Source organism: Petaurus breviceps, unplaced genomic scaffold (genome assembly GCF_028583685.1).
Source record: "Petaurus breviceps papuanus isolate PSGF00001 unplaced genomic scaffold, PetGlider_PUasm1.0 90825, whole genome shotgun sequence".
NCBI classification, from domain to species: Eukaryota; Metazoa; Chordata; class Mammalia; order Diprotodontia; family Petauridae; genus Petaurus; species Petaurus breviceps.
Genome location: NW_027187353.1, coordinates 22,876,102 through 22,896,802, shown reverse-complemented (window position 1 = coordinate 22,896,802; position 20,701 = coordinate 22,876,102). Strand labels below are relative to the sequence as shown.

Here is a 20,701-nt window from a genome sequence, read left to right as displayed (position 1 = left end):
CACTTAACACACACACACACACACACACACACACACACACACACAAAACTAGCCTTGTGACCTTGGGCAAGTCACTTAACCTCAATTGCCCTACCTTCCCCTCCAAAAAAAATTTACAGTCTTGATATACCTCAAATTTTTTTTTTTTTGTTTTGTTTTTAAGCAATCGGGGTTAAGTAACTTACTGAAGGTTACACGGCCAGTTATTTCTGGGTGTGGTGCTGAGTATCTGAGCCCAGATTTGATCCAGGTCATCCCGACACTGGAGCCGGTGCTCTTACTCGCTGAGCCACCTGGCCGCCCCTTATGTTCTTATTTTCAAGTAAGAATATGAAATTTTCAAGGAGAGGTGATTTTTGAATGTATTAATAATGCTTTCTTTTCTGCATGAAGTGATGATCATTCTGTAGCATCACTACATATTCAACTTTCTTGCCTGGTCAGTCATCTTTGGGACCATGGGGCTGGGGGTGGGGTGGGGAAATAATTGAGGTCGCCCTCAGATTTAGGGGTGGGTGTAGTCTGTGGCCCTAGAACAAAGCAAGCTGATCTTCTTTCAAAAATTCAACTCTTCAGAATGTTTACTGGGCCAGAGTCAGAACTCTTGAGGGAAGTTTATAACAAATTAATCCTAAATTAATTTCTTAACAACTTAACTAGAAAGCAAAAATTAAAAATAATGAATATTAAACTTTGTATACATTTTTCTCTCTACATTTCTACAAACTAAGTTATTTTATCCCTACATTTCTATCAGATCTATAACTACAGAAATGTAATTGTACTAAATGGAATCATATGTGTACATATTTTTGGCCTTTTTTGTTAAAGCTAATACCTCATGTATACCTTTCACATATTGATGCATTATTTCAAATAGCTGTCTGGTATGCCATCATGTTAGTATACTTGCCTAGCTATTCTCTTGTTCTTGGAGCATTTCAGTAATTTCCAAATTTTTCTTTTTATAATAGTGTTGTTACAAGCATCTTTATACACATTATTTTTTACTTAGGTTATTTCTTTGGGAATGATCAGGATCAAGGTTGTGGGCAATTTATGGTTCTTTTTACATATAATCAAACTATAGCATGGTTTTAAAAATAAATTAATGATGCATTTAGGTTGATTTCTTTGTTAAATTGTGCTTTTGTCAGGAGGCAGGCAGTTATCATGATAATGATGATGATGGTGACTGACATTTCTGTAGCACTTATCTACAGATTTCCCAGTTTTTTACATGTGTGATCTTATTTGAGATCGGTATTGCATATATTACTTTCTTCATTTTACAGATAAGTAAACTGAGGCTAAATGATTTAGGATAAATGATTTTTCTATTGTTACACAACTAATTGTCAGAGATAGAATTTGAACTCAGGTCTTCTTTACCCTAAGCTCAGCCTTTTATGCATTCTGACTTTATTGGGTGGTATTAATAATACCCTCAGTTGGCAGAAATTTCCATGAGTTTTGTTTAAAGACACAAACTAGGGCTTTTCTTGTGCATCTGATATGAAAGATTTAATTCAGTACTGTATTGACATGGTGCTGATACAGACTTTTGCTACAAATTCAAAGAAAAAAAAGTAACATGAATTGCCCAAGTTCACTTCCTACGATCAACAAAACTCCTCATTTCTCCCAAATATCCCACTCTAATTTACCTACTGATATTAGCACCTAAAGCTAAGTATCTGAAATCCATTGCTGTCATCTTTTTTAGTACTAGCTTATAGGTACTTTCTTTTTAAAAAGCATGCTGCCTGAATGTTGGAAAATCTTTGGTGTCTGAGAATAGAAATAGCAATGGCTGAACATGGGTAGTCTAGTTTTTAGCATAACCCAGTCTTGACCTACTGAAATCTGCAAAAATCATTATAAATTGAAAAACAAGTAATGACAAACTGAATAACCATCAACAAAACAAATAAACCTACAAAATAAAGAGTAAAATATTGCATAAAACTCTCAGCATTTAACAGGATGGGAGCAAATGAATTAAGCAAAAATTCTTTTGTTCTATGTCCAGGTTTGTCCCAAGTTCTACTCCCTTTAACTTTTTAACCAGATGGTTTTCTGATAAAGACAGCTCTTCAGAGAGGATAAAAAAGATAAAATATATTTGTTAAAGTTAAAAAAACCCCTGCATACTCTATATTATCTTGTATTATGTGAGATTATATGTCATGAAGGGAAGTGATGAATAAAAGTTTGTATAGTGAGAGGAGAGAAATCCTCTAACACAAGTTTTGCCTGTTTGACTGTGCTTTAAAGTAGACATTAATAGCATCAGGAGAAACTGACAAGAACACTTTCTAGTTCTTGGAGGTAACCCTTAAGTTAAATACTTAATCAGTGGTATATGGTAGAGACAGAAGTCATTGATCTTTAACTGTTGAGCAAATAATATTTACTTTGGCAAAACATTCCAAGAATTAATACTTAATGCATAGGAGAATTAACATCAGCATATAAAAATTTGAGGGGAAAAGTAGGGTCATGTTTGTTTTTTTAAGGACCTTAAACACCATCTAGAGTAACACCTTCATTTTACAGATGAGTACTAGGCAGCTAAAGAAGTAGAAGGATGACACCTTAAACCTAGGTTTTCTGTTCAGAACACCTTCATTAAGTAGGTACTATATGCCAATCATGGGGTACAAAACCAAAAAACAAACAGTCTTTGAAGGAAATCAGTGACTTTCCAGAAGAAGAGTATAAAATGGGAGGAATGCAGCTTGTGTACACAAATAAATACAAAGTAACTGGAGGAAATAACACTGAAAATGGAGCCTGCCTGGGTGATGCCAGCCCAGGGATGAGGGATAGAAGGCCAGGTCCTTTTTTGGATAGGGAGGGAAGCTTAGAAGATCTGATCTTGGAATTTTGCCCATTTGGGTTCTAGTTCAGACTCTGAAGTGTACTAGCTGTGTGGTTGTAGATAGATTCCCAGGACTCAGATTACCCTGGAAGACTGTAAGAAGGTCTGAAGAATTGTAGCTTTGCATGTGTGGAGGGGGTGTCCCTACCCCTCATAAAATCATAGACCCCAACTTTTCCCACAAAATGGATTTTTGCTGATAAGTCTTGATTTCCACATTACTAACAGTGTAAGTTATAATGGGTTGATAAAAACCTGTGAACTAGTGATTCATTACTTTAAAAAACTATTTAAATGAAAGCTAATGTTAATTTAAAAAATTATCCTGAATGTTGTCCTGAAAGGGAAGACTTAAGTTCAAACCGAATGCTTCAGACTCTTTGGGCACCTTTTTCACAAGAATGTGAATGTGCCCTGAGCTGTTTTTGTCTTCATTCTTAGAATGTAACTTCGAAGAAAAAAATTAGAATCTACGTCATCATCTTCTTTCATGAGGAATACTGGCTCTATACAACTTTCTATCTAGACTGCTGTGGAAGCTTGGAATATAGAAAGGTCAGAGGTGGCTAACCTTACCACCCATGTTGTTTTTTAAAAGAAAACCAGGGCACAAAGGGGCTGGAGAAACCAGCAATCTCCTGGGATCCCTGCCTCCCCTGAGGGTTTGCTGCACATTTCCTCCATTTGATCTTTAGCCCCCCGGGCTTTTCTTTCCTTCTGCCTCTTATCTCTACCCTTATGACAGTTTGGAAATAGCCCTAACCCTAACTGGCATTTTCAGACTGCCATCTCGAAGGAGCCACAGCAGGGATGAAAATATGAGTGGGCTAATAAAAGCATCACTCCCGTGCTGGGGGTGAAGCAGGACATGGATGCAGTCAGTCATCCCCAGAGAGGAAAGGTCTTTTCTCTTTCTTTTTTTTTTTAAGTTCATGTACATCTCCCCTTATGATACCGTGTTTCCCCGATAATAAGACCTACCCCCAAAATAAGCCCTCCCCCGAAAATAAGCCCTATTGAGATTGCTACTGTAGTGAAGGTGATCCCCTGTGCTACATGCTACATTATGATACCCTCTGTATGCACCGTCCCCCCCCCCGTGAAACGCACTCCGTGCTCCGAGCTGCATCCAATCAGAGCTGCAGCAGTGAGCACGTCATCCTGTTCTTCCCCAGTGATTTGCTTATTGAATAAAGGTACATTTTTTGTTCACATTTACCTGTTTATTAAAATTGCTGTCAATGTTCATTAAAATAAGCCCTCCCTCTGGTGTTTTTCTGTCCAAAAAAAATAATAAGACAGTGTCTTATTATTAGGGAAACACAGTAGAAGTGTTTTGCTTTGGTTTGGTTTTGCTTGAGTATAGCTTCCTTGTTTAGTACTTTTGTCTACCCCCTCTGTAGACTGGCTGTTCTTTAGATAGCAAATGGATATCAATGAATTGAGCCCGGCTTAAGACCAAAATTTTGGTACCAAGGAGAGCAGGTCAGATGAAGGAACCTTGGTATTTTTCAAGATGGGGAGATCTGAAAATTCTTTGTAGACAGATGGGAAATTGGCAAGGATGAGGAACAGATTGAAGGTGAAGGTGAATGTGAAAGAAGTTCTGACTCCAGGACCAAGATGGCGATTTATGACCAAGGGCACAGATTAGCTTAATGAAGTAGTTAGGTGACACAGTGGATTGTGTTGGGCCTGGAATCAGAGTTCAAATTTGACCTCACACACTTGATAGCTGTTTATGACCTGGGGCAAGTCATTTAACTCTGTTTCTTCAATTTTCTCATCTGAAAAATAGGGATAATAACAGCACCTAGCTCAGGATTTTTGTGAAGATGAAATGAGAATTTCTGTAAAGTGGTTAGACTAGTGGCTGGCCTGTAGTAGGTGCTGTGTAAGTGCTTATTCCTTTTTCCTAGTGAAGAGTATTAGGATAATTATGTGATCATGTGGAAAGAGAGTCATTGGCGATGCTGAAAAACCAGGAATTGGGGAGCATAGGGTACTCATTGAATGGCCACGAATTAGAAGTTGAAGTCACCCACTATGGGCATGTAAGGCACAACTGGCATTTGGGGTAAGAGGAGAAGAAAAGCTTTGAAATAGGGGGATTCAGAGAGGGTATTAATAAGGATGATTATCAGACAGCAAATGCCTAAAAGTTTTGAACCACAAATTTGTAGTTGGTGAAAACAGCTTTATTTTATAACCTATTCCAGTAATGTTTGGCAAGCCCTGGACCAAGATCATAGGAATCCAGGATGGGAGAGAAAGGATGAAGATTTACAGTTTGGGTGTCATGGAAGCCCAGAGAGATGATGGATTATCTTTTCAGTGCTAGTAAAACAACTGAGTAACAGAACCATGTTATTTCACAAATGGGAATGAGAGAATGAAAAAGCATTTATTACAGGCCAGTACCGTGCAAGGTGTTGAGGGTACAAATAGAATAAAAAAAAGCCCCTGTCCTCAAAGAGTAGCTCTTCCATTAGAAGAAGACGACACATAAGGGACAGGTAGTCAGGGAGGGGTTTTTAGGAAGTCGTAAGAATGGTGAACATGGTGGCACAGCTGAGCGACCTGGTGTTTATAGCAAAGGTAATGTTGGTGTTAGGACTGTACCCGGAGGAAGGGAGGGGTAGTTAGTGGGGAGAGGAGTGCAGTGCCCTGCAGCATGGCTGGAGTGCACTGAAGTAGATCTGGGTCTGTCTGGGTGAGTTGAGATGTCACCAGTCAGGAGGGAGGGAGGAGAGACGCCCTGGAAGAGTGAACCCAGCATCATGGAGATGAAATGGCAAATAAAGGAAAAAGCACTTCCATGTGCATCACCTCATTCTAAGCTCTAGAAATGGCAGAAATGCAGGATGAGGGAGGTTTTATCCTAATGAGAGAAACAACAGCTACAAGTCAAATGGAAAGGCCCGATGGTCGTTAGGGCACAGAAACAAAGCAGGCGATAACGCATCATCTTTGTCATTGTTGTTGTGGCCATTTCTGATGTTTACACATTTGACAGTGCCAAGGATGGCATCTGATGGTGAGAACCTTCTTTTCCAGGTCTTCAGGAGCTATGGCAGCCAAGAAGGGAGGACTGAAACACCTGCATAAGCAGTTTCTAGACCACATCTCCATGGGCTTTGCTGTGAGAGGCTTGCTTAGAAGCAGGACCAGAGCTAAGGGGTGGGAAAGGCTGCTAATAACTGGGGCTCTTGGGTTTACTTGGTCATCGGGGGCAGTTAGAAGAAATGGGTCAAGGTAAATATGAAGGGCAGGCTTAGTGTGAGTCAGTCATTTGGTGCAATTATAGGATGTGGATTGCAAAGTTTTGGATCTTTGAGGTCATAGGTGGTATATTAGAGCAGCAGGATTGGAGTCAAGAACTGGGTTCAAGTCCCAGGCCTATCACTTACCATCTGTGTGATTTTGAGTAAATTGCCAAAGCTCTCTAGGTCTCAGAGTCCCTAGCTCTAAAACAAGGAGGTTGAACTAGATGGTCTCTGTGGTCTCTTCTGACTCTAAAGCCAATGATCATCTGATAGCTAATGCAGACGTCTGAGGTGTCATGGCCATTGTGTGACTGAACTGGGAATGAGGTGGAAGTTGAGAAGGTTGAAGAGTTGTATGGTCTGCTTACTAGGATAGTGAAATTCTTGAGGTTGATGAGATGGAAGACCATGAACTATGTATGTACTGAAGTCTTTGGGAAAATTAGGTTGATGGTTTAGAAGCTGGTTGGTTGACAGTGAGGTTGTTAGAAGCAGTGCACACGCATGGACTTGAGAACATAGTTGAGACAGGAAAGTAAAAGATAAGTCTGGAAGTGAGAACAGGAACCCGGGAATGAGAAGACTTGTCTCCATTGAAGAAGAATTATTATGGAGGTGGTGGATATTCAGGGAGGAAATAGGCTTTTGTTGCTGTTCTTGGTATATAGTAGGGACTTACTGACTGACTTGATGCAAAGCTTCAAAATAGTGGGATTTGATCCATAGAAGCTAAAGAAATAATTAAGAAATAAACCCCTTAAGGGCAGCCAGGTGGTATAGTGAATAAAATACTGGGCCTGGAATCAGGGAGACTATCTTCCTAAATTCAGATCTGGCCTCAGACACTTAACTGGCTGTGTGACCCTGAGCAAGTCATTTAACTCTGTTTCCCTCAGTTTCCTCATCTGGAAAATGAGCTGGAGAAGGAAATGGCAAATTACTTCAGTATCTTTGCCAAGAAAACCCCAGATGGGGTCACAAAGAATCAGGCACGACTGAAAAAAAAAATGCTTGAACTGACCCCAGTGAAAAGATGGGAAGGTATATATCTCTCCCTTCTTTGATAGATTGGGAATGGGGAGGAATGAATTCTGGGGATGGAACATTACAGAAAATTTCAGACTTTATGAACTGTGGGATTTTTTTCTCTTATAAGAGATATTTCTGGGAGGGAGGGGGGAAAGGATACTTTGGGAAATGTAGATGATGTAAAAACAAAAGATAACAATAAAATCTTATTTTAAACTTACTTGAACTGATTGAAAATGAAGGAAGCAGAGCCAGGAAAACCACTTAAAGAAAAATTTAATGAGGAAAATTAATTTTGGCAGCTGTGTTTTCTAAAAAGAAATCTGATTTATAAACTATTTGTCCCAAGTTGGAAGGGAACAAGGCTGATACTTTTCTCTTTGATCTCACTGCTAATTAGATGTAGTGGATAGAAGCAGGCCAGGGAGTCTAGAATATTCACTCTGATGTCCAGCTTGTACATCAGCCTGAGGCACGTGCTGGTTTTGTGACCCTGGGCAAGTCCTTTAACCTCTAAAGAACCCCAGGCAACTCTAAAACTAAGTTACTTTTATAAGTTGCCCGGCTGTGTTTATGGAGGGAGTTTGCACTAAGGTTCTCTACGCAGATGAAATTACAGGTCCAAACAGTCATACAAACACTTTGCTAGAGGTGTGTCTAAGTTCTTTGGTTTTAGAAGAGAAATGTTTGCTAATAAAAGATGTACAGTACAGCAGCCCAGCATTCATAGCAGCTGGATATTCTGAGTGTGCCCATGCCAGGAAAGGAAACTTCTGATAAAGAAGTTAAACCTTAGCTTTAGACTTCACGGGCTGCCAGTTATTATAAAATGGCAAAGGAAAACCCACTTTTAAAATGTTTTTCTACCTTGCCAGTGTCCTGTTCAGATAGTACAATGATACTTTGCCACTGTACCTTTGAGACCTGATATTCTTGTTTTTATCCACTTGCTCCCTTTTTAAAGAAAAAGTTAGATTCAGGTGGCTAAAAGAATCTCAAATGGCATAAATTAGTTCTTATTTCAGGAGACTAGTCACCAACCTGAAATTTTAAATAGTTTCTCTGGGAATTTTGTGGACGGACTCGGTCCCTAGAAGAAAATACCTTTTAATTCCTGTGTTTAATTTTTCAAAAACTAAAAGCAAATAAAATTTAAAAAAAATTAAAAACATAAAAAAAAATCTGGGGGAATTAATTGTCCTGGTTGTTTTAGTATGATCAAGATTTCATCTGTTCAATTTAAGCATTTAACATTTGTCAGAACTAATTTAAGGGTCTCTGATAAGAAGATGAGTGGTCTAGCATATGAAGAAATAATTGTCAGAATAAGAATTACCAACCATTTACTTCCAAATCACTAATAATAAGGTTAATGCTCAACAGAATTGGCTCTAGACCACCTGGTTGGCAGATGACAAAAGATGGGAGGGGGCGTGTAGAAAGATGGATATGTCAGACTGTTGGAGCTGTGAAGTGGTGCAGCCATTCTGGGAAATAGTTTGGAGTTTTTCTAAGAAAGTGACTAAAATTCTTAATACTTTTTTGGCCCAGAGAATTCTCCTTCAGTCATATAAGGTTAAAGGCCAAAAAAAATGCCCCTTTCCCACCAGAATAATATTCGTAGCATTGGAAACAAAGTAGACGTCCATAGATTGGGGAGTGACAAATATTGGGGCACGTTAATTTATTGGCTAATGCTATGCTGGAAGAAACAGTGACTGTGATGAGTCTAAAGAAGAGAGTTACATGAACTGATTGAAAATGAAGGAAGCAGAGCCAGGAAAACAGTACAGAGTATTCTAAAAGTTTTTAGTGAAAATTTTAAAATAAAAACAGTGTAAATGAAAGAACAACCCCAAAACAGTGGAAACAATGCTATGAAATTGTAATGACCAAACTTGACCCCAGTGAAAAGATGGGAAGGTATATATCTCTCCCTTCTTTGAATAGATTGGGAATGGGGAGGAATGAATTCTGGGGATGGAACATTACAGAAAATTTCAGACTTTATGAACTGTGGGATTTTTTTTCTCTTATAAGAGATATTTCTGGGAGGGAGGGGGGAAAGGATACTTTGGGAAATGTAGGTGATGTAAAAACAAAAGATAACAATAAAAGCTTATTTTTAAAAAGCATAAACTAGATATTCTTTTACATTCTATAGGAAATTTATCCTGGGCAATTCCAGCCATCTCTCTGCCATAAATTTATAGCCTTGTCTGATAAGGAAGGAAAACTACTTCGAAACTACACTCAGAACATAGACACACTGGAGCAAGTTGCGGGGATTCAGAGGATTATTCAGTGTCATGGTCAGTAAACTCTTTAGAATTGCTTTTGGGGAATGATTTTCACTTGCAAGAAAAAAATTAGGATTGTAAGGTTATTGATAAAGCAACTGAGATGTGGTGATTGGAATGAAGTGATAACAGCAAATCAGTCAAGAGGCAGTTATTAAATTCCTCCTCTGTGCCAGGCACAGTAGAAATACATGTAAGAATGAACTAAAGAACTGAAAGGAACTTTCTTTTCTTACAGGGGGTAACAAGGGCACCTGTGTGTGAGTACAGGAAAAGCGTAAAGAGAACAACAAGAAATAGAAAGCAAGTCTAAAGGGAGGGAAGGAGAGAGGCCAGTCCAAGCCAGGTGTGGGGGATGGCCATACAAAGGCACAGAGACAGGAGATGGAGGGATGACGGGCTGGGGCCCATACCAGGAAGAGCTTTGGAACCTCAACAGAGGAGGTTACATTTGACCCAAGCATTAATAAGGAGCCACTGGAGTTGATTGAGTAGGGAAGCGACATGGTCAAGCCTCTTTCAAGAAAAATAACTGGGTCAAGATGGTGGAGAGAAGGCAGGGGCTCACCTGAGCTCTTCCCCACACCCGTTCATGCCCTAAACAAATCTTGGAGAGTGGGAGAACCCACAAAAGGATGGGGTGAAACAATTTTCCAGCCTAAGGCAACTTAAAAGTTTGGCAGGAAAGGTCTGTCACACCAAGGTTAAAATGTAGTACAGTTCAGTGCAGACCAGGCCTCAGCAAGCCTTGGGAGTGAGTGAATCAGCACTTACTTCCAGGGGTCTCTTGGCTAGCATGTGGGGGCAGTACGCTGTTACTTTGCTCATACTCAAGTCCAGGTTGTAGCCTTAAGAGTGAGGAGGAGCTCTAGCACATGGGAGCTTGTGGCCACAGTGGAGCAGGGACCCTTATCATAGCTCCAGGATAGAAAGTGCTTTTGGTCCCTCACAGGCCAGGAGAGTGGTACACACACCTCTCCTTAGATCAGCAGCTGCACAAAACCCCTGAAGCTTGGGACAGTGTGTTCTCCACCTCAGAAACAAGAGCCACACTTTAGCAAAGAGTTAACAGTCAGGAAGTAGGCTGGGAAAATGAGCAAACAACAGGAAAAATTCTGACCACAGAAAGTTACTCTGCTAGCAACAAAAACCAAAACACTCAGAAGACAGCAGAGTCAAATTACTACATCAAAACCTCCAAGAAAAATACAAATTGTACAGTTCAGGCCCTGGAAGAGTTCAAAATGTATTTTAAAAATTAAGTAAGAGAGGTGAAGGAAAAATTGGGTAGAAAAACGAGAGTGATAATAAGACAATCTAGGGAAAAAAAGTCAACAGCTTGGTAAAGGAGGCACAAAAAAAATGCTGAAGAAAATAGTACCCTAAAAAACAAAATAGGACAAATGGTAAAAGAGGCACAAGAATCCCCTGAAGAGAAAAACTCTTTAAAAGCAGAATTGGCTAAATGGAAAAAGATATACAAAAATTCACCAAAGAAAATAACTCGTTTTAAAAATGGCCAAATGGAAAAGGAGGCACAAAACCTCGGTGAAGAAAACAGTTCCTTAAAAATTAGAGTTGAGCAAGTAGAAGTTAATTGATTCTATGAAACATTAAGAAACAGTAAAACAAAAGAATGAAAAAATTAGAAACCATTGTGAAATATCTCATTGGAAAAACAACTAACCTGGAAAATAGATCCAGGAGAGATGATTTAAAAATTATTGGACTACTTGAAAGCTATGATTTTAAAAAAAGAGCCTAGATATTCTCTTTCAAGAAATTGTCAAGGAAAACTGCTCCGATATCCTAGAACCAGAGGATATAATAATCATTGAAAGAATCCACTGATCACCTCCTGAGATTCCAAAATGAAAACTCCCAGGAATATTATAACCAAATCCAGAGTTCCCAGGTCCAGGAGAAAATATTGCAAGTAACCAGAAAGAAGCAATTCAAGTTTCACGAGGCCATAGTCAGGATGATGCAAGATTTAGCAACTTTTCTACGTTAAAGGATTAGAAGATTTGGAATATGCTATTCCAGAGGGCAAAGGAGCTAGGATCACACTCAAGAATCACTTACCCCAGGCAGCTAGGTGGTGCAGTGAAAAGAGCATAGACCCTGGAGTCAGGAGGACCTGATTTCAGATCCAGCCTCAGATACTTAACAGTTAAGCCGTGGGACCTTGAGCAAGTCACTTAACCCCAATTGCCCTGTCTTTCCCCTCCAAAAAAAAGCCCAAAAGAATCACCTACCCAGCAAAACTGAGTATAATCCTTCGGGGGGAAAATGGATATTCGGTGAAATAGTGGACTTGCAAGCATTCCTGATGAAAAGACCAGAGCAGAATAGAAAATTTGACTTCCATATACAAGGCTCAAAAGAAGCATAAAGAGGTAAACAGGAAAGGGAATTAATAAGGTTAAATTGTTTACATTCCTACTTGGGAAAATGATACTTGTAACTCATAACAACTGTTTTCATAGGGGAGTTAGAAGGAGTATATATAGACAAAGGGCACAGGTGTGAGTTGAATATGACAGAATGCTATCTTTAAAAATAAAATTAAGGGGTGAGAAAGAGGAATGCACTGGGAGGAAGTGAAAGGGAGAGATAAAATGGGGTGAATTATCTCATAAAATCAAGAAAGAGCAATTACATTGGAAGTGAAGATGGAGGAGGTGGTGGGTAACTCTTCAACCTTACTGTCATTGGAATTAGCTCAAAGAGGGATGAACACACACTCAGTTGGGTGTTAGAAATAAAATAGAAATCTCTTTTACCCTACAGAAAAGTTGGAGGGAAAGGGGAGGAGGGGAGAAGTGCCCATGGAACGGAGGGTGAATTGGGGGAGGCAATAGTCAGAAGAAAAACACTTCTGAAGAGGGAAGGGTAAAAGGAGAAGGAATAGAATGAATGGGGGGCAGAATAGGATGGAGGGAAATACAGTTAGCAATCATAAGTGAAAAAATTTTGGAAGCAAGTTTCTCTGATACAGCAGGCCTCATCTCTCAGATATATAGAGAAATGAGTCAAATTTATAAAAATAAGAGCCTTTCCCCAATTGATAAATGATCAAAAAATGTGGTCAGTTTTCAGATGAAGTAATCAAAGCTATAGTCATTTGAAAAAATACTCTAAATTGCTATTGATTGGAGAAATGCAAATTAAAACAATAAAGTTCTACCTCACACCTATTAGGTTGGCTAATAGGACAGAAAAGGAGATTGATAAATGTTGGAGGGGGTGTGGGGAAATTGAGGCACTAATGCACTGTTGGTTGACTTGTGAACAGATTCAACCACGATATAGAACAATTGGTAACTATGCCCAGGTATTTACAGCAGCTCTTTTCTGTGGGCAAAGAACTGGAAATTGAGGGCATGCCCATGAGTTGGGGAATGGCAGAACAATTTATGGTGTATGATTGTGATGCAATACTATTGTGATATAAGAAATGATGAACTAGAATCGGGTGGAGAACCTCTGGCCTTGAGGCCACATGTGACCTTCAGGTCCTCAAGTGGGGCCCTTTGACTGAATACAAACTTCAGAGAACAAATGCCCTTTGTAAAAGGGCCCCATATGAGTTAGTGACCCATAGTTTAAAGAAGCACTAAAGGGTCACAATTGAAAAAAGTTTAAGAAACCTTTCCTAATTCTCCAGTTCCTTGTGTACAAAGCAAGATATTGTTGAGTCGTGCTTAACTCTGGGCACGTGTGTGTACTATTTTTTTAATGTTGAAAAAGACTTTTTATGTTTGGGGGGGTGTGTTTTAAGATCATTTCAGCTATTTTAGTTGTTATTTAACTATTCTAGAATAGCAGGAGAGAATTTGTGCTCATACTCATACAAGAAACTCAAGCGTTCCTTCGGTAACACACGTTTGGCTCTTTTCAGGTTCCTTTGCAACAGCTTCTTGCTTGATTTGTAAATACAAAGTGGATTCTGAAGCTGTACGTGATGATATTTTTAATCAGGTAAAGTAGCTTGTGGGCTGAGGGCTGATTTCTGTTCTCTGAGCCTGATTGGAAAATCCTGGGGACTAGTTTTAGAGCCTCTAAGTTGGCCCTGATGACACAGCCACCCATAGGGGCAACAGCCCTCAAATGGGACTTATAGATGTGTTCTGTGCTTGTCTTATTTTTGAAGTAATGGAATTGGCTCTGCACCAAAAATTGAAGGAGAAAAAAAAGAATTTAAAATAGTATTTGTATTAACAAACCTAAATGATGATGTAGCCACAAAAATTTTGAATGACTTAACACTTAATAGCTGTGTGACCTTGGTCAAGTCACTTACCCACAATTGCCCTGCCTTCCCCCTTCCAAAAAAAGAAAAAAAAATTTTTTTGAATGAAGATAGCATACTCCAAGTGACATGTTCTGAAAAGTGTCATCTATACGTCATAACCAAACACCACCATGACATCACTATCCCATTATAATAGCACACATTATTTCCAAAAGAATGAACTGTTCCTTGTTCAGTCTAATTCAATGTTTTCATAGTATCAGATAACAAAATACTTTAAATACCCATTGATATCAGGTTTGAGATAAGTCTTATGGTTTCAGTAACTGATTTCAGAAGAATTGCCCTTGAACTTAATGTTGGAAATGTCAACTCTTATTGACTTTGGGGACTGTGTGTGTCTGTGTGTTCCCATTGTGTCTGCTTGTAGGTCGTTCCTCGGTGTCCCAGGTGCCCGGCTGATGAGCCACTTGCTATCATGAAGCCAGAGATTGTATTCTTTGGGGAAAACTTACCAGAGCAATTTCATAGAGCCATGAAATATGACAAAGATGAAGTTGATCTCCTCATTGTTATTGGGTCTTCGCTGAAAGTAAGACCAGTAGCGCTGATTCCGAGTAAGTTGATGCTGGGTTTCTGGGAGGGTGCTAGCATGTGCGCGGGATAATTAATGCAGACCTGGGTTGTTGTTAAGAAATGAGTCATCGTGTGGCATTGGGTACCGTGTGAAGTGGTACCTCCTGATTTCATAGCCGAGGAAATTGGCTCCTGCCAATAGCAGTTGTATTCTGGTGTAGGAGTACCATGGCATGGTTCCTGAGGGAGTAAGAGTAAATTGGTTTTCTGCTTCTGCCCAAAGGGGATTAGGTTATGATATATTCAGATTTTTGTGGTTTGGTGACCCTTGTACTTGGAGGGCTCAGGCTAACAATACAAATCCAGCCTCAGATGCTACTTTGTGGCCCTAGGCAGATCACTTTGTTTCTGCCTTATTTTTACCATCTGCAAAATGGGGATGATAAAAGCACTTAATTCCTGCAATTACTGTGAGGATCAAATGAGATGATATTTGTAAAGTACTTTTGCTATATAAATGCTAGCCATCATAGAATTTTTTTTATGCTGAAAAAGGCATTTTATGTTTAGGGGGTGGTTATGTTTTAAGGTCATTTTAGCTATTTTAGTTGTTTAACTAGCCTAGAAAAGCACAAGAGAATTTGTGCCATGTTTTGTCAAAATCTAGGTAAGCTATAGTGTGTCATCCAGTCATTTCCGAAGTGGGAGCCTGGTCTTGACACCTCCTCCTCCCCTCCCCTTTCCCCCCAACTGTTTTGAGCAGTGGGTCCTATCCCACCCTTCCTGGTAATAGCCTATTGTGGGGTTCTTCCTCAGCACAACCACATCTGTTTTTCATTCCTAGTCTCCTCCCTGTCTTCTGCTTCCTTCCATTTTGCAAGTTCCCAGTCTCCCTCAGGGCAGTTACACCCTAACCCTCCCTGGAATGGGTGACCCTCCTCCCCTTCTCTCTCTCTTCATCTTGTGGCTGCATCTGTTCCCTTTTTGTTTTGGGTGGTACCATCACACAGGCTGTTGGAACACTGGTGGGTTGTAATCTTATCCTTATCACAGATCTCATGATTCTCGCCATAAATTCCCTGTCACTTTTAAGGACCCTGTGCGTGGCTCATAATCTTGTGATTCTCTTTAGCCCCTTTCCTTTGCCTCAGTGCACATGGCAGTTGTCGCCAGATCACATCTCTCAGATGGGTCCCCTTCTCTCTGCGCACTTGGGCACCACTTTAGCCCAGCCCTTCATCACCTCTCTCGCCTCAGCTTTGCCTGTAGCCTCCCATTCCGTCTCCTGGCCTCATGTTCCTCTGCACAGCTGCCAAAGCGATTCTCCAAAGATGCGGGCCTGCCCAAGTTGTTCTTTACTCCCTAAACTCTAGTAGTTAGTTCCTTATTGGCTGTAGGATCAGCTACTATTTCATATTGGTCTTGTCCTTTTAGAATGTATTTTCTTATTGTAAGAAGCCTAATTATTAGTACAGTACTACATAACTTATAAGTAAATATACACACGGGGCGGGGGATCATTCTTGGTTTTTTGTCATCACTTCTCGCCAATGAATAATATGTTCTAGAGTTTTGCCAGGAATCAGAGTCAAGCTCACTAATGTGGAATTTGCAGACTCCCTTTTTGGAAATTCAAGACAGTATTTGCCTTTCACTTGTCTTATGATTCTTCTCCCATTCCCTGTGATCTTTCTCCAGAGCCCTTTTGATTTGACTTTCCCATCTGGGGGCCATTAGTGGTTCACCGTCCCTGTGTAGATGTACTCTGTCTCATTCCACTTGCATTTCCAGCTGTGGTCCAGAAATCTAGCTCTGGGTTGCAGATAGCCATCCTCTTAAACCTCTGCTTACTCTGGTAAATATGCCTTTGTTCTTCTGAAGGCCTTGTCCCCATTGCCTGCCCTCAGGTCCCCCCCATTCTTGATTTTCTTGCCCAGTACTGTATTGGGTCCTTCTAGCAGTATGATTGGTGTACATGTAAATCACCAGAACTCTGTGTTTCCCATCAAGTCTAATAAGTCTTTGGAGGTTTAAAAGAAAAAAAAACAAATGTTAACGTTTCTCTTTTTCTATCTTTTTGGTGTCCATTGGTCAGTTCTTAGTGACAATCGTCCTCCTTGTACCTAAGAAATACAGTTAAACAACACAGATGGTCTGACAGGGCACCTAGAGCACATCACCTCCATGCCGTAACGCCCTGGTGACTGTGCTGTCAGAATTCTGAAGGCTTTCATGGCTGTCTTCCTTTATATCTTTGTAGTCATTGCATAAATTGTTCAAAATATTTTGTTCTGTAGCAGTTCATACAAGTCTTCCTTAGTTTCTCTGATCTCTTCATATTTATTTCTTACAGTACAATAACATTCCATTATATTCAACACCAGTTTGGCTAACTATTCCATAGTCAATTGGATCCCCAGTTTCATATTGGCAGGGTGTCATCATATATCCTGGATACACACCCTGGGGGAAACAGTGGACCTTTTTATTGGAATTGTTGATGAATCTGAGATCAAGTCCCCGCTCTGCCACTTCCTGTGTAACCATGGACAAGACGTGGTGATTGTTCCCATTTATACAAAGTACTTTCCTCACTGGGTTTTCATGAAATAAGCACCTGACTTGTAAAGTAACTTTTTTTTTTGGAGGGCAATTGGGGTTAAGTAACTTGGCCAAGGTTACACAGCTAGTTTTTTTGTGTGGGTGTTAAGTATCTGAGGCTGGAAATGAACGCGGGTCCTCATGACTCCGGGGTCAGCCCTTTACTCACTGCGCAACCTAGCCGCCCCCTGTAAAGTAACCTATAAATGTAAGCTTATTAGTCTTCATTGTCAAGTGAGGAATGCAGGTTTCACTATAGCTACTTTTTCAGATTTAAAAAAGTTAAGTTTAAGAGAACTCACAAAACTTTAAGTTGACTTATTTCAGGGTTTGATAAATTCAGATTGACATGTATTGTGGAAAATTTAGTAGGGAACAAATAGGTATAAAATAAACAAGTAGGTTTAAAATAACTTAAAATAGCTACTTCTTGGGGCAGCTAGGTGGCGCAGTGAATATAGCACCAGACCTGGAGTCAGGAGGACCTGAGTTCAAATTCGGCCTCAGACACTTAACACTTACTAGCTGTGTGACCTTGGGCGAGTCACTTAACTCCAATTGCCCTGCCCTCCTGCCCCCCTGCCCCCCCAAAAAAAAACTTCTTACTCCTTCTAGAAAAAGAAATTGAACATGTGCAAACCTCATGTCAGTGATGGGGAAGGAGGCTTGTAGAAGTTCTGCCCTCACTGTACTTTCTCTTATGATCCAAATAATTTATTTTATTTTACTATCATGAGAGGCTTGAAAAGTCTGTGCCTTTAAATATAGTTGGTCTTAAAGGCAGGAATTACTTACTATGAAAGCACATATTATAACAGGGCTGTTCATGTCTAATACACAGTATGTGTTTGGGATACAATTATAGGTTACATGTAGGTAGTTGACAAATAAAAGCCCTATACCCAAAATAATATCTCTTTGAAAGGAAATAGATAAGTTTATTTCACATCCATTATGAAAGTGGTCATTTTAAACCACATGAAATTATTGAGCTCTACTGAGGAACGGAGGGGGATCCAATCTACATGGATCAAATGACTATTCCATTGATCAAGTCAAATTGTTCAAAAGAATCTTTACTTAATTACTGTGTTTTATCGCTCGAGTAGAATGAAAACTCTTTGGGGGCAGGAACTGTTTGATTTGTATGGGTGCTGGTTTTGTCCTGTGGTCCTCATAAGCTCAGTCAGTGCTTATGAGAAGGCGCTTAATGTTTGTTGAAGTGTTTTGCATTTCTTTCCATTTGAGTGGAAGTTTTATTCTCATTTCTCATCATTGCTCTCCGTCTTTTTTGTTTTCATTTTCTTACAAACACATTTGAGGCCATGCAGGTTTGGGGTTGGGGTTTTTGTTTTTGTTTTTGTTTTTAAAAGTAGGGCCTATATTTCAGTTAATACAAAGTTTTTTAATTTATTTTCGTGCCTGTCACTTCAAGTGAAGTGTGTGCTTCTCCACATTGTAAGGGTTTCTAGAAAAATTACCCAGACCTTAAATTGGGTGTTGTGTTGACCAGGTCTCCTCCAGAAGGGGTCCTTGTTGGCCAGTTTAGGTCTGTACAGCCGAGTCAGATGTGCACGGTGGACTCTGGCTCTTTGGTTGCCCAGCTCGTTCATGACCCTCATTCCATTGTCCCCAGGTTCCATACCCCACGAAGTGCCTCAGATCCTGATTAACAGGGAACCTCTGCCTCACCTGCACTTTGACGTCGAGCTTCTGGGGGACTGTGACGTCATCATTAATGAACTCTGCCAGCGGCTGGGTGGTGAATACAGCCAGCTCTGCTCCAACCCAACAAAGCTTTCAGAGATTACGGAAAAGCCTCCACGAACCCAGAGAGAGTTTGGCACTCATTGGGTGGGACTGCCCCCCACGCCTCTTAATATTTCCGAAGACTCTAGTTCCCCCGGCAGAACTTCCCCACCAGACTCTTGGGCAGCTGAGGGCAGACCTGGGGATTCCGAGGATGGGGCCACATCAAGGAGGGGCTGCAAGTCGGAGAAGCCACCACCGGAGGGGCGAGCATCTTCAGGACACCCTGCGAGTATTACGGAACAGCTGGAGGATCCTGGAGCCAACAATGGGGAGAACAGAGAGAAAAATGAAAGAACTTCTGTTGTGGAAACACTGAGGAAATGCTGGCCCAATAGACTCGCGAAAGAGCAGATCAGTAAGCGGCTTGATGGTAAGTAACGGGTGTTGATCCGCTTAGAAAACTTGGTCACATTGGTAACCCATGTAACATGGCATCTTGGCAAGGTGAGTTGTGAGAGTTGTTCCTGGTAGCTGAGGAAGCAGTGAGACCGTGCAGAAGCTGTCACGGCACGTGCCATAAGGCAAGCACAAAGTGGAGGAGGAGGAAAGGATCGACCCAGAGCCAGGCCACCTGGCAGCCCTAGCGCCAGTCACTTGCCAGGGGGTGGTATGAAGAGAGTCTAGCCTTAGCATACATCTTCTCAGAGTACGCACCATCTCCCCTAAATCTAGTGATAGCCTGGGTTATAAGGAATTCCTCTCATTTTCGTTCTTTGCCCACACTTGACACTCATTGCTCAAAAATACTCTGTAAGTCGGCCTGGCTTCTTTGCTATGAAGCTGGCCCAGTGGTACAGGCAAGGAAAAAGGCTTCAAGATGCTGCTAATGAAGGTTTAACATCTTTAGGGACAGGTGTCTCTGCAGAACTGCTTCAAGGGAGAATCAGCATTGACATGAAAGCACTTTGGAGCTGTCTGCCACTTAGTGCCCAAACTGAGCGTTGCTGGAAGGCCGCTGTTGGGTTATGATTACGCAGGGCTTGTGCCACCCCCGTGCCCCCCCCCTCAATAATAATGTTTGAAAAGCAACAGCCTCCCTTTCATTCATTTCTTTTCCTCTCTACTGGAAAATTTTCTCTGGTCCCCAGAAGACAGGCCAGGGCCTACAGATGTTTCAGGGAGGTAGACTAGATAACCACTAAAAGCCCTTTATTCAGCACTGATATGATCCCAGCCTGCTCTGTCTTATTTCTGTACACTTCCACTGGTTTTGTGCTCCTGATAGGTGTGAAGCTGTGCTTACAGGAGAGAAACAAGTACTTTGGGCTGGTGTTTTCCTTCCCTTTGGTCCCTGGGTATTTTGATTTGTCAACCACCAAGCTGGTTACGGTGTTTTTTGACCACAGAAGCCCATAGTTAGTCTAAAGCAAAAAGGGGATGGGCTGCAGACTGCTTTGGTGGGAGGAGTGCCCAGCTGGATGAAATGGAGTGTCGCAGCATTAATTACTTAGTCTTCTGGCTGGGAGGAGCCCTGCAGCCTCCTATGAAGCAGGAAACCCTCTGCTCAGGGGCTTCTCTGTAACAGCTGTCCTGGGCACGTGCCTGGGGTTTTCTCTGTTGCTTTGATTCTGTGTCTCCTTCCCAGCCCCTATTTTGTTACCTTGCCGGCAGTGATTTTCGATAGGGTCATGTTCCAGCACACTTTCATGATGTCATTTCCCCCTTCCCCACAAAGCTTTGACTCTTTGCAAGGAAATAACCTGCTTGGTTTAGGGCTTCCTCTGAAGCACAGAATTATACACCTTTGGGTGTTCAAATATGCTCTTTCTATGTGACCTCAAGAATGAAAGGAAGAGATTAGGGGATGTGGGAAAATTTCTACCCGTTCCTCTCCCCATTATTGTTAGATAAAAACCCATGGGAAACTTGAAAAGGTTTTTGTTTCCTTTAGGGACCAGAGGGGAAGGGAAGCAGTGAAAATTATGAGGAATGAAGTGTAATAGAAAGGGAAGTGGGCCTTCAGAACAAAAGGAGG

At 40.9% G+C, this 20,701-nt stretch overlaps 1 protein-coding gene across 3 annotated transcripts in view; it reads left to right on the top strand.

Moving 5' to 3' along the window:
* Window positions 1-20,701, top strand: part of SIRT1 (sirtuin 1) — a 36,218-nt gene that overhangs the window by 9,989 nt on the left and 5,528 nt on the right. For all 3 annotated transcript variants that reach the window (XM_069071505.1, XM_069071503.1, XM_069071504.1), the window contains exons 5-8: window positions 9,344-9,491; window positions 13,384-13,463; window positions 14,168-14,354; window positions 18,551-19,096. In XM_069071505.1, coding sequence (XP_068927606.1) covers window positions 9,344-9,491; window positions 13,384-13,463; window positions 14,168-14,354; window positions 18,551-19,096 — 961 coding nt within the window. The remainder of the gene's footprint in view (window positions 1-9,343; window positions 9,492-13,383; window positions 13,464-14,167; window positions 14,355-18,550; window positions 19,097-20,701) is intronic.